This window comes from Trachypithecus francoisi, unplaced genomic scaffold (genome assembly GCF_009764315.1).
Source record: "Trachypithecus francoisi isolate TF-2019V2 unplaced genomic scaffold, Tfra_2.0 Lachesis_group12, whole genome shotgun sequence".
Classification (NCBI taxonomy): Eukaryota; Metazoa; Chordata; class Mammalia; order Primates; family Cercopithecidae; genus Trachypithecus; species Trachypithecus francoisi.
In genome coordinates this window covers 39,636,196-39,649,807 of record NW_022681457.1, presented here as the reverse complement: position 1 = coordinate 39,649,807, position 13,612 = coordinate 39,636,196, and the positions used below count along the sequence as shown (strand labels likewise).

Here is a 13,612-nt window from a genome sequence, read left to right as displayed (position 1 = left end):
CGCAGTGGCTCACGCCAGTAATCCCAACACTTTGGGAAGCCAAGACGGGCGGATCACGAGGTAATGAGATCAAGACCATCCTGGCTAACAGTGAAACCCCATCTCTACAAAAAAAAAAGAAAAAAAAAAAAAAAAAAAAAACCCCGTCTCTATTAAAATACAAAAAAAACTAGCCGGGCGTGGTGGCGGCGCCTGTAGTCCCAGCTACTCGGGAGGCTGAGGCAGGAGAATGGCGTAAACCTGGGAGGCGGAGCTTGCAGTGAGCCGAGATCGTGCCACTGCACTCCAGCCTGGGTGACAGAGCGAGACTCCAGCTCAAAAAAAAATAAAAATAAATAAAAAATAAAAACTTTCATTGATGGGCTGTGAAGGATACTACAGAACCATCTTGTTATTTTAAAATCTGGTTAAAAAAGAGAGAGAGACAGAAAGTCAAGCACAGTGGCTCACACCAGTTATCCTAACACTTTGGGAGGCCAACGTGGGAGGATCACTTGAATCCAGGAGTTTGAGACCAGCCTGGGCAACATGGTAAAACCCTGTCTCTACAAAAAATTTAAAAATTTAGCTAGGCATGGTGAAACACACCTGTAGTACGAGCTACTCGGGAGGCTAAGGTGGAAGGATCACCTGAGCCTGGGAGGTTTCAGCTGCAGTGAGTCATGACTGTACCACTGCATTTCAGCCCAGGCAACAAAGCAAGATCTTGTCTCAAAAACAAACAAACAAACAAAAGCAACCCCTCCCCCAATTCCATTGAGATTATTATCAAAAAGAATACAATACATAGGAATTAACCAAATATATGAAAGACTTCTACGATTTAAAAATACATATATATATTACTGAAAGAAATTAAAGAAAACATGAATAAACAGAAACACATCCCATGTTCACGGATTAGAAGACTTAACATTGTTAAGAGGTCAATCCCACTGAAAGCAATCTACAGATTTAATGCAATCTCTATCAAAATCCCAATGATTTTTTGGCAGAAATAGAAAAACCCATCCTAAACGTCACATGGAATCTCAAGGGACTTAGAATAGCCAAAACAAACTTGAAAAAGAAGAACAAAGCTGGAGGACTCACACTTCCTAATTTCAAAACTTACTATAAAGCTACAGTAATCAAAACAGTATGGTACTGGCATCAAAGGCACAGAAATAAACTCTCACATATATCATCAAATGATTTTTGACAAGGGTGCAAGATCATTCAGTAGGAAATGGACAGTTTTTTCAACAAATGGTATGGGGAAAACTGCACCCTTACCTAATAACACACACAAAAATTAACTCAAAATGGACTGAAGACCAAAATATAAGTCCTAAAATCCTAAGAAGCTTCACAACATTGGATTTGGCAATGACCTCTTAAATATGACAACAAAGACAAAGGCAACAAAAAAGATAGACAAACTAGACTTGATGAAAATTTTAAAATTTTGTGCATCAAAAGACACTATCAACAGAATAAAAAAGTAATTCACAGGGCCAGGCATGGTGGCTCACACCTGTAATCCCAGCACTTTGGGAGGCCGAGGCAGGCAGATCACTTAAGGTCAGGAGTTCAAGACTAGCCTAGCCAACATAGTGAAACCCCGTCTCTACTAAAAATACGAAAATTAGGCCAGGTGTGGTGGCTCACGCTTGTGTGGTGGCTCACACTTGTAATCCCAGCACTTTGGGAGGCCGAGGCAAGAGGCTCACTTGAGGTCAGGAGTTCAAGACCAGCCTGGCCAACATGGTGAAACCCTGTCTCTACTAAAAATACAAAAATTAGCCAGGCGTGCTGGCATACGCCTGTAATTCCAGCTACTTGGGAAGCTGAGGCAGGAGAACTGCTTGAACCCAGCAGGCAGAGGTTGCAGTGAGCTGAGATCACGCCATTGCACTCTAGCCTGGGTGAAGAAGCGAGACTCTTTCTAAAAAAAAAATATATACACACAAAAATTAGCCAGGCATGGTGGCAGGCACCTGTAATACCAGCTACTTGGGAGACTGAGGCAGGAGAATTGCTTGAATCCAGGAAGAAGAGGTTGCAGTGAGCCGAGACTGTACCACTACACTGCAGTTTGGGTGACAGAGTGAGACTCCATCTCAAAGAAAAAAAAAGTAATTCACAAAATTCGAGAAATATTTGGAAAGCATATAACTAATAAGGAATTAATATCCAGACTATACAGAGAACTAAAACTTAACAAGAACAAAAATTTTAAAAATGGGCAAAGGGGCCAGGCACAAGTGGCTCACACCTGTAATCCCAGCACTTTGGGAGGCAGAGGCGGGTAGATTACCTGAGGTCAGGAGTTCCAGACCAGCCTGGCCAGCATGGCAAAACCCTGACTCTATTAAAAATACAAAAGTTAGCCAGGCATGGTGGTGGGCGCCTGTAATCTCAGCTACTCTGGAGGCTGAGGCAGGGAGAATTGCTTGAATCCAGGAGGCGGAGGCTGCAGTGAGCAGTGAGATTGCACCACTGCATTCCAGCCTGTGCAACAGAGTGAGATTCTGTCTCAAAAAAAAAAAAAATGGGCAAAGGACTAAAATACACATTTCTCCAAAGGATATATACAAATGGCCAATAAGCACATGAAAAGATGCTCAATATCATCAGGGAAATACAAATCAAAACCAGAAGGATATACTACCTTTGATATGGTTTGGCTGTGTCCCCACCCAAATCTCATCTTGAATTCCCATGTGTTGTAAGAGGGACCCAGTGGGAAGTAACTGAATCATGGGGACAAGTCTTTCCCTTGCTGTTCTCATGACAGTGCATAAGTCTCACAAGATCTGATGGTTTGATAAGGGGAAACCCATTTCATTTGGCTCTCACTCTCTCTTGAGGCTGCCATGTGAGACGTGCCTCTCATCTTCCACCATGACTGTGAGGCCTCCCCAGCCACATGGAACTGTAAGTCCAATAAACCTCTTTCTTTTGTAAATTGCCCAGTCTCAGGTATGTCTTTATTGGCAGCATGAAAATGGACTAATACAGTAAACTGGTACCAGTAGAGTGGGGTGCTGCTGAAAAGATACCCAAAAATGTGGAAATGACTTTGGAACTGGATTAACAGGCAAAGGTTTAAACAGTTTGGAGGCCTCAGAAGAAGACAGGAAAATGTGGGAAAGTTTGGAACTTCCTAGAGTCTTGTTGAATGGCTTTGCCCAAAATGATTATAGTGATATGAATAATTAGGTGAGGCTGAGGTGGTCTCAGATGAAGATGAGGAACTCATTGGGAACTGGAGGAAAGGCGACTCTTACCATATTTTAGCACAGAGACTGGCAGCATTTTACCCATGCCCTAGAGATTTGTGAAACTTTGAACTTGAGAGAGATGATTTAGGGTATCTAGCAGAAGAAATTTCTTTTTTTTTTGTTTTTTTTTGAGACGGAGTCTTGCTGTGTCGCAGGCTGGAGTGCAGTGGCCGGATCTCGGCTCACTGCAAGCTCCGCCTCCCAGGTTCACACCATTCTCCTGCCTCAGCCTCCCGAGTAGCTGGGACTACAGGCGCCCGCCACCTCGCCCAGTTAGTTTTTTGTATTTTTAAGCAGAGACGGGGTTTCACTGTGTTAGCCAGGATGGTCTCCATCTCCTGACCTCGTGATCCACCTGTCTCGGCCTCCCAAAGTGCTGGGATTACAGGCTTGAGCCACCGCGCCCGGCCACAGAAGAAATTTCTAAGCAACAAAGCATTCAAGAGGTGACTTGGGTGCTGTTAAAGGCATTCAGTTTTATAAGGGACGCAGAGCACAAAAGTTTGGAAAATTTGCAGTCTGTCAATGCAATAGAAAAGAAAATTCCATTTTCTGAGAAACTCAAGCAGGTCACAGAAATTTGCATAAGTAACAAGAAGTCAAATGTTAATCCCCAAGATAATGGGGAAAATGTCTCCAGGGCATGCCAGAGGTCTTCACGGCAGCCCCTCCCATCACCAGCCAGGAGGCCTAGGAGGAAAAAGTGGTTTCAGGGTCCAGGCCCAGTGTCCCTGTGCTGTGTGTAGCCTAGGGACTTGGTGCCCTGCATCCCAGCCACTCTAGCCATGGTTGAAAGGGGCCAACATAGAGCTTGGGCTGTGGCTTCAGAGGGTGCAAGCTGCAAGCCTTAAATGCTTCCACATGGTTTTGAGGCTGCCAGTGCACAGAAATCAAGAATTGGAGTTTGGGAACCTCCACCTAGATTTCAGAAGATGTATGGAAACGCCCAGGCAGAAGTTTGCTGCAGGGGTGGGCCCTCATGGAGAACCTCTGCTAGGGCAGTACAGAAGGGAAACATGGGGTCGGAACCCCCACACAGAGTCCCTACTGGGGTACTGCCTAGTGGAGCTGTGAGAAGAGGGCCACCGTCCTCCAGACCCCAGAATGACAGATCCACCAACAGCTTGCACCGTGCACCTGGAAAAGCCACAGACATTCAATGTCAGCCCATGAAAGCAGCCGGGAGGGAGGCTGTATCCTGCAAAGCCACAAGGGCAGAGCTGCCCACGACCATGGGAACCTACCTCTTGCATCAGCATGATGTGAATGTGAGACATGGAGTCAAAAGAGATCATTTTGGAGCTTTAATATTTGACTGTCCTGGCCGGGCGTGGTAGCTCATGCCTGTATCCCAGCACTTTGGGAGGCTGAGGCGGGTGGTTCACCTGAGGTTGGGAGTTCGAGACCAGACTGACCAACATGGAGAAACCCCATCTCTACTAAAAATACAAAACCAGCCAGGCGTGGTGGCACATGCCTGTAATCCCAGCTACTCAGGAGGCTGAGGCAGGAGAATCGCCTGAACCTGTGAGGTGGCGGTTGCGGTGAGCCAAAATCATGTCATTGCACTCCAGCCTGGGCAACAAGAGCCAAACTCCATCTCAAATACATATATATGTATTTGACTGCCCTGCTGGATTTTGAACTTGCATGGGGCCTGTAGTTCCTTTGTTTTGGCCAATTTCTCCCATTCAGAATGGCCATATTTACCCAATGCCCGTACCCCCAAATTAGGAAGTAACTAATCTGCTTTTGATTTTACAGGCTCATAGGTGGAAGGGACTTGCCTTGTCTCAGATGAGACTTTGGACTGTGGACTTTTGAGTTAATGCTGAAATGAGTCAAGACTTTGAGGGACTGTTGGGAAGGGATGATCGCTTCTGAAATGTGAGGACATGAGATTTGGGAGGGGCCAGGACCAGAATGATACGGTTTGGTTGTGTCCCCACCCAAATCTCATCTTGAATTCCCACGCATTGTGGGAGGGACCCAGTGGGAGGTAATTGAATCATGGGGACAAGTCCTTCCCTCGCTGTTCTCATGATAATGAGTAAGGGTCACAATATCTGACAGTTTTAAAAATGGGAGTTTTTAATAAATAAATAAAAAAAAATAGGGAGTTTTTCTGCACAAGCTCTTGTCTGCTGCCATGTGAGATGTGACTTTCACCTTCCACCACGATTGAGGGACCTCTCCAGCCATGTGGAACTGTGAGTTCAATAAACCTCTTTCTTTTGTAAATTGTGTCAGGTATGTCTTTATTAGCAGCATGAAAATGGACTAATATAACCTCATACCCATTAGGATGGCTACTATCAATGAAACAGAAAATAACAAGCGTTGATGAGGATGTGGAAAAACTGTGCACTACTGGTAGAAACGTAAAGTGGTACAGCCACTTTACTGTGGCTCACACTGTGAAAAACAGTATGGCAGTTCCTCAAAAAATTAAAAATAGGGCTGGGCAAGCCAGTTCACACCTATAATCCCAGTACTTTAAGAGGTCAAAGTAGGAGGATGATTTGAGGCCAGGAGTTCAAGACCAGCCTGGTCAACATGCTGAGACTCTGTCTCTTCAAAAAATTAAAAAATTGGTGGAGAGATGGTGGCACATGCCTGAAGTCACAGCTACTTGAGAGGCTGAGGTGGGAGGATTGCTTGACCCCAGGAGTTTGAGACTGCAGTGAGCTATGATCTTGCCACTGTACTCCAAAGCAAGACCCTGCCTCAAAAAAAAAAAGAAAAAAAAAGTAATTAAAAGTAGAATTGGCCGGGCGCGGTGGCTCAAGCCTGTAATCCCAGCACTTTGGGAGGCCAAGACGGGCAGATCACGAGGTCAGGAGATCGAGACCATCCTGGCTAACACGGTGAAACCCCGTCTCTACTAAAAAATACAAAAAACTAGCCGGGCGTGGTGGCGGGCGCCTGTAGTCCCAGCTACTGGGGAGGCTGAGGCAGGAGAATGGCGTAAACCCGGGAGGCGGAGCTTGCAGTGAGCTGAGATCCGGCCACTGCACTCCAGCCTGGGTGACAGAACAAGACTCTGTCTCAAAAAAAAAAAAAAAAAAAAAAAAAGTAGAATTAATTACTGTATGATCCAGCAATTTCACTTCACTCAAAAGAATTAAAAGCAGGATCTCAAAGAGATATTTGTATATCCATCTTTATAGCAGCATTATTCACAATAGCAAAAGCATGGAAGTAATCCAATGTCCATCAACAAACACACACATAAGCAAAATGTGGTATATCCACACAATGAAATATTATTCTACCTTAAAAAGAAAGGAAATGCTGACATATGCTGCAACATGGATGAACCTTGAGGACGTTATGCTAAGTAAAATAAGCTAGTCACAAGAAGATTCCGTAGGATTCTACTTGTGAGTTACCCAGTCAAATTCATACAGACAGAAAATAGAATGGTGGTGGGGAATGACGGGAAGGAGGTATAGTAAGATGCTGATAAACAGTTGTAGAGTCTGAGTTTGCAAGATGAAAAGAATTCTGGATATTGTTTGTACAACAATGTGAATGTACTTAAGGCTAATGAACTATACACTTAAAAATGATCAAAATGGTCAATTTTATGTTATTTGTACCTTACCACAATAAAATTAAAAGAATTGTTAATAGTGAGAACAAGCCTACTGGAATAACATAATTCACTGAAAGTAGTAATAATGGACTATGTAAGTTTGTTTAAGACAGAAAAAAATTTCTAAGTAATGTAACCCCTTAAGAGTTACGAACCCATGAAATAACCAAATAGGTTTTAATAAATTTATACTGTAAATTCATACTGGAAAATAATTACTGTAATAAATATTTTGACTGTACTATATAGAAACCTCAAATAAAACTGAAATAATATAAACAAAATACGCTCTGAGCAATAAGCTTAATATTCAACTTCATGTTTGCTTCTTTTATTTACCTGGGAGAGAGAATAGTACCAAGTCAGAGGAAGATCAAACACTCTTAGGGCGGCTGTCTTCAAGGAAAACTGTGATTCACTTACTGTTTCTTCTGACATGGCTCCTCTTCTAAGCTTCATTAAATGAAACATAAAAACATATTAGCCACAAAGATTTCTGGTTACTTTACCAATGAAAGGTACAAACTGAAATTTTAATTCTATCAGCTTATTTTTGCAGTCAATTATTGATGACATTACACTTGAGGTAAAATTATATTTATTAATCACCAAACGCGTAAAAGAAAAAATAAGCTATCCTTCCTGTAAGAGATAGCGTAAAAAATAATAAGAAGTTAAAAAATAAAAAAGCTAGATTTAAACTTTGAGTCCAGGTAGCAAATTTTCCTTAGCAAACTGCAAGTTCTAGATTCTCTCTTTTCTGGTTACATAAAAATTTAACATATTTTAGAGAGTAACTGAAAATATACTGCTTCCCATTCATTTGGTTTCCTTCCTATAACTGCGGGGGTGAGAGTGGGTGGCAGGCAGGTTGCTGAATGGAATCCAGAACAGAATCCTGGGGTTCTGTGAATCTCCGAGTTCACTGACTGAACATCAGAACTCACGCATTTATTCTCCTATTATCTCATTTTAAAGATCTTCAAAGAAATGCCACATGCATGCTATATGATTTTGGTATAGTTTTAGTGCATATTATTCCTCTTGAACAAAAAAAGAAAAGTCAGATGAGTACAGAGAAGCAGTTGTTGCACAAAGATAAGTCATTAATGCAGTGGTTCAGGGTCTGGGTTTCAGAGCCAGAAATAATTTTATTATCACTGTACCCAGTAGAACACACACTAAACAAATTTACATGGTATTGATATATAAACCAGTTTACAAGTTTATCTATTTATAATAAAGAAATACACTATCTAGTGACCAGAATACTTACATGTTCTATCAAAACATACCATCCCTGGCCGGGCGCGGTGGCTCAAGCCTGTAATCCCAGCACTTTGGGAGGCCGAGACGGGCGGATCACGAGGTCAGGAGATCGAGACCATCCTGGCTAACATGGTGAAACCCCGTCTCTACTAAAAAAAATACAAAAAACTAGCCGGGCGAGGTGGCGGGCGCCTGTAGTCCCAGCTACTCGGGAGGCTGAGGCGGGAGAATGGCGTAAACCCGGGAGGCGGAGCTTGCAGTGAGCTGAGATCCGGCCACTGCACTCCAGCCTGGGCGACAGAGCGAGACTCCGTCTCAAAAAAAAAAAAATACCATCCCTGAAATAAAAGACTATAGGAAGCTGAACTAGTAAGTCAAAAATGTTGCCTGATGAGTGCAAAAATCAAGAGTCCTGAGGAATATTCCATTCAGGCCAAGAAAACACCTACGCACTATCTCCAATGCACAAGAGAATGCACCTCTCTAATAACCACAATGTTGATGTCTACCAAATTCATTATTTATTTTATTTGGGTAGTGTTGCATATTACATAACAGAATATAAAAATTACCAACGATCTCTCTATAAAAGTTTATTTGCGGGGGAGCACAGTGAGTGGCTCATGCCTGAGCTACTTTGGGAGTGATTTGGGAGGCCAAGGTGGGTGGATCGCTTGAGCTCATGAGCCCAGGAGTTCAAGACCAGCCTGGGAAACATGGTGAAACCCTGTCTACACCAAAAAAAAAAAAAAAAAAAAATTACTTGCTATACTTTTTTTAGGCCCTTCATTTCTGCATATATCTCTATGTTCTCTTTTTCTATACTCCAATAGACTATCTATCCCCTTCCGTTAATACCCACCTGTTTTCAGACAAGGGTCAAAACCACTGATTAAGTAGTGGCTTCCTTTAAAATCAAACACAGTGATACCTCTTAGGGTGGGTTACTACTACTGATGCGTCCCTTAATCCTTACTAGAGATACAGCAGTATAAATTTAATTCCCCCTACCAGTGTTCTAAGTACAACTTTTAGACTCAGTATAGTTTAACTGACATACATTAATTTCAGTCAACACCTTGTGATAGAGACATATGATTAAAAAGTATAGAGGAAACCACGAACAGCTAAGAAAGTGAAAAATGGTCCTCTGGAGAATAAAACAAGGGTATAGAGAAGCCGGACAAAGAATGACTGCTTTTCCTTGTAAGTCTGTCTGTAATACTTGATTTTTAAAAACCTGCCTACATGTATCACTTTTTTAATATTACTACAGTAAAAAGGAAGTGGGGGGAAGCTCATTTATTCTTCCCCCTCCCTAAATATTAATACATTTTATTTTGAGAAACATTTTTACTAATTAGAGTCTGGATCATTAAGCAATCTATGCTACTGCATTAAAAAAAATATATTGAGTAATTCACCCAAAGTAATTTTCCCTATAATAGAGCATTCCAAATTTTTAAGCAGAATAGAAAGAAAATAAAGCAAACACTTTAATTGGTTGCAGAGATATTCTTAAAAGATTATGACAAACCTAGGCCGGGCGTGGTGGCTCACGCTTGTAATCCCAGCATTTCCGGAGGCCGAGGCGCATCAGTTGAGGTCAGGGAGTTCGAGACCAGCCTGGCCAATATATCGAAACCCCGACTCAACCACAAATACAAAAAAATTAGCCAGGCATGGTGCCGCGCCTGTAATCCCAGCAACTCGGTAGGCTGAGGTAGGAGAATTGCTAGAACCCTGAGGGCGGAGGCTGCAATGAGCAGAGATTGCACCATTGCACTCCAGCCTGGGTGACAGAGCAAGACAGCGTCTCAAAAAAAAAAAAAAAAAAAAGATTACAACAAACCTCTATTTTTGCATTCTAACTACCTCATTCTTTTTCACTTAAAATTACTGAGGAAGTTGATTCCAAACCTAATCATTATTCATTGAAAAACTAAAAAAAAAAAAAAAAAAAAACTAGTCATTTCAGTTGCTTCCAGAAGTATAATAAAAATGAACATGAAGGTAGTTTCATGATTATTCAAATTTATAGAAGGAATCTATAAAACATAACCAAAAATATTGTCCTGTGTGATATTACTTGTTCCCCTACATTCCAACTACTGAGTAATTAAAAATAAGTGTCATAAACAATTTGTTTCTTACACATCTTAAAATTCTATTCTACAACTTTGACTTTATAATACAACAGGAAGGAAAGTCTGAAATACCAAAAAGAAAATTGACGTGAAGCACAAATCTATATAACCTAACTCTGAGAAGACACTTTGAACAGAGAAAAATGTTTAGCTGCAATAACAACAACAATAAAACTACAATAAAAAAAAGTCTCAAAGTCCTGTGCAAAAACAAGCTGAGTCTTTCCTCCGGAAAACAGATATTTAACAACTTTACAGAAGGAACAGACACCACAATACTCCCATCTAAATTTTTCTCTGAAAGCACCTGTAAAGCAGCATAATCTTTCACAACCAAAAGCCACTCCCTGCTCAAAACCACCCGCATCCAAGCCGAACCTGAGACCTCACCAACTGCCCCATCGCCAGCGCGCTCTCTCCCGACCCCACGGCAGCCCCTCGCGGAGCTCTCCTCTGCTGTCTTCCTTTTTCTTTACCAAGAGGACCAGAAAAGGGGATACCTCCAGCTCGGCCGTCCAGACCCTTCCTCGGGCTCAGACCGATGGCGAGCCATCCCAATTCCGCGCTTCCTTTTGCAGGCCTCCCTCTGGCGTGGGGACCCTCCCGCTTTCTTGTGTAAGTACTAACCAGGCCCGACCCTGCTTAGCTTCTGAGATGAGACGAGGTCGGGGGTGTTCAGGGTGGCAGGGCCGTAGACCCTCTGGTTTTGCGCCGCTCCACCTGGCACTCGGAGAGCTAACGCCGGCGATGGAGTCCGCGCCACCCGTGCCCCGAGGCCTCTGCCCCAACTGCGTGGCCGCCCAACTCTCCGCTTCCTCCCACCCGCCTGTCCACCCCACCCTGCCCCTGGCCCCGTACCTGTAGCTCCAGGCCAGGTACAACCGGCCTGCCCACGCCCGCTTCCCAGCTGCAGCCTGGGGATGAGCAGCAGCCAGACGGAGGCAAGGCGGAGTCCTTCCGGGGTCAGGAGTGGGAAGGTGGAGAGAAAGTGGAGGGGGCCTTCTGGGCTTTCTGCGTGAGGAGCTACGTATGAAGCAGCTCCCGCCATTTTTGTTTAGGGTAGAGGCTCCTGCCTCGTCACAAGGATGTAAAAACTGGATTTGAAGACTCGCATCCTTTTACAAACCGGTCAAAAACTAGTATTGTAGTTTGTAACCTGTCGGGGGATTTAGAACAGTTGTCAGTCTGGTGAAAACTATGGAGCCTTTCCCCTGGAAAAAAAAATTCGTATACACATGCTCATTACATTAAAGGAAAAAAAAATTACACAATTTCAAAACCCTGAAAACAATCCATGGATCTAAGATTAAGAACTTCTACCACAGGCCCTCAGCCCTCAAATGAATGAGTGTTAAGAGGCATTCTAATCCTGTATAGAAGATGCATTTATTTTTGATTTCATGTCCTCTTTACCTTTTTTCTCTGTTTCCCACTGAATTAGGCAACCGAAGAATATTGAATGTAGCAATTTATTGGCAGAGTAGTCATCGCTCTCAGGTTCTGTCTAATACATAGTAAACTAATAGGGGGCCGGGTTAGGAAAAAGTAACAACAAAACCCAAGGTACTGTTTCTACGTTCAGTCTTCAGTCAAAACATTCCATCAGAACTGCAGATTTAGGCGGGGCTGGGTGACTCAAGCCTGTAAACCCAGCACTTTGGGAGGCCGAGGCGGGTGGATCATGAGGTCAGGAGATCGAGACCATCCTGGCTAACATGGTGAAACCCCGTCTCTACTAAAAATACAAAAACAAAATTAGCCAGGCGTGGTGGCGGGCGCCTGTAGTCCCAGCTACTCGGGAGGCTGAGGCGGGAGAATGGCGTGAACCCAGGAGGCGGACCTTGCAGTGAGCCGAGATCGCGCCACTGCACTCCAGCCCGGGGACAGAATGAGACTCCGTCTCAAAAAATAAAATTAAAGGCCGGGCGCAGTGGCTCACGCCTGTAATCCCAGCACTTTGGGAGGCTGAGGCGGGCGGATCACGAGGTCAGGAGATCGAGACCAGCCTGGCCAACATGGGGAAACCCCATCTCTACTAAAAGTACAAAAATTAGCCAGGTGCCCACCTGTAATCCCAGCTACTCAGGAGGCTGAGGCAGGAAAATCGCTTGAACCCGGGAGGCAGAGGTTGCGTGAGCCCAGAGAGTGCTACTGCACTCCAGCCTGGGTGACTAGAGCAAGACTCTGTGTCAAAACAAAGCAAAAAAACAAAACAAAGAAACCCTGCAGATTTATGAATTCTAGTTACTGAGCTTGTTTGTGGTAAAAGCCAAAATAATTCTGTTTTCAAAATTCCCATTTAATCAAATGGAAAATAGAATAGTAGTACCAATTTATTATATTATTAGATTAATACTAACTATCCACAGACTGGGTTTTATGTGAAAATATTTTGCACTTATAAGGTAAATGGAGCTCTTGAGATTTGAAAAACCTGAAATTTGTAAGGCTATTTTCATTTATTTTCCCAATTTCCTCCTCTTTCCCATTTCCCACAACTTCCAAACGTTCAGCCTAATGGGAAGAGCAGTACTGATGATGACTACCACTCAACACAATTTTCCTGAGACCACATTATCTCCTTAATTCCACGATAAACATTATGAGAGAAATATTATTACACGGTGGGTACAGATTTTATTCTTTAGCATGAGAATAATATATGTCACATTTAGGCCAAGTGAGGTGGCTCGCATCTGTAATCCCAACAATTTCGGGGGCCGATGAGGGAGGATCCCTTGAGGTAAGAAGTTCAAGATTAGCCTGGGCAATAGCAAGACCCCCATTTCTACAAAATAATAATAAAATAAAATATATAAAACAGAAAGAAATATCACATTTAATTTATGTTTATAAACCAAAAGCAATTTGCTGTAAGCCTCCCTTCTACTGGTTTGGCAGAGTACTGCACTCAATTTTAGCTATTATTGGATACATTAGTTAACATATTAGCTACAAGTAAAGGAAAACCAAACAAGTAGTGATTTAAACCAGAAGGACAGGGGACTCAATGTCTTCTGATATCGGGGACAAGGAAAAAAAATTGGAGCCTAGATTAATTCTGAAGGCCCGTACCTCCCCCAGATAACCAAGCCATCATGTAATGAACCAGAGAATGGAGTTCATGGAGTACGACCAGTTGTTTCTTCTGTACGGGTACTGCAATACATGCTACAGCAACCATTAATGAATTTAGGGATCCTATCTGCATAATATCAAAACAAAACCGTGAAGTTAAACTGCCTGAGTTTGAATCCTTTCTAGACCACTTACTAGAGGCATTGTTAAAGGAAAAGAAACACAAGCTATTTTTCTGTACTTTCGACACTTCT

At 42.9% G+C, this 13,612-nt stretch overlaps 1 protein-coding gene across 3 annotated transcripts in view; it reads right to left on the bottom strand.

Moving 5' to 3' along the window:
• Window positions 1-11,245, bottom strand: part of MIGA1 (mitoguardin 1) — a 99,324-nt gene extending 88,079 nt beyond the window's left edge. For 2 of the 3 annotated variants that reach the window (XM_033225359.1, XM_033225361.1), the window contains exons 1-2: window positions 11,139-11,244; window positions 7,204-7,317 (exon numbers count right to left, since the gene is read on the bottom strand). In XM_033225359.1, coding sequence (XP_033081250.1) covers window positions 7,204-7,302 — 99 coding nt within the window. In that variant the 5' untranslated portion in view covers window positions 7,303-7,317; window positions 11,139-11,244. Of the gene's footprint in view, window positions 1-7,203; window positions 7,318-11,138 lie in introns of all 3 variants that reach the window. The other variant, XM_033225360.1, reaches the window with a different exon arrangement.
• Window positions 11,246-13,612: the final 2,367 nt, after the last annotated feature.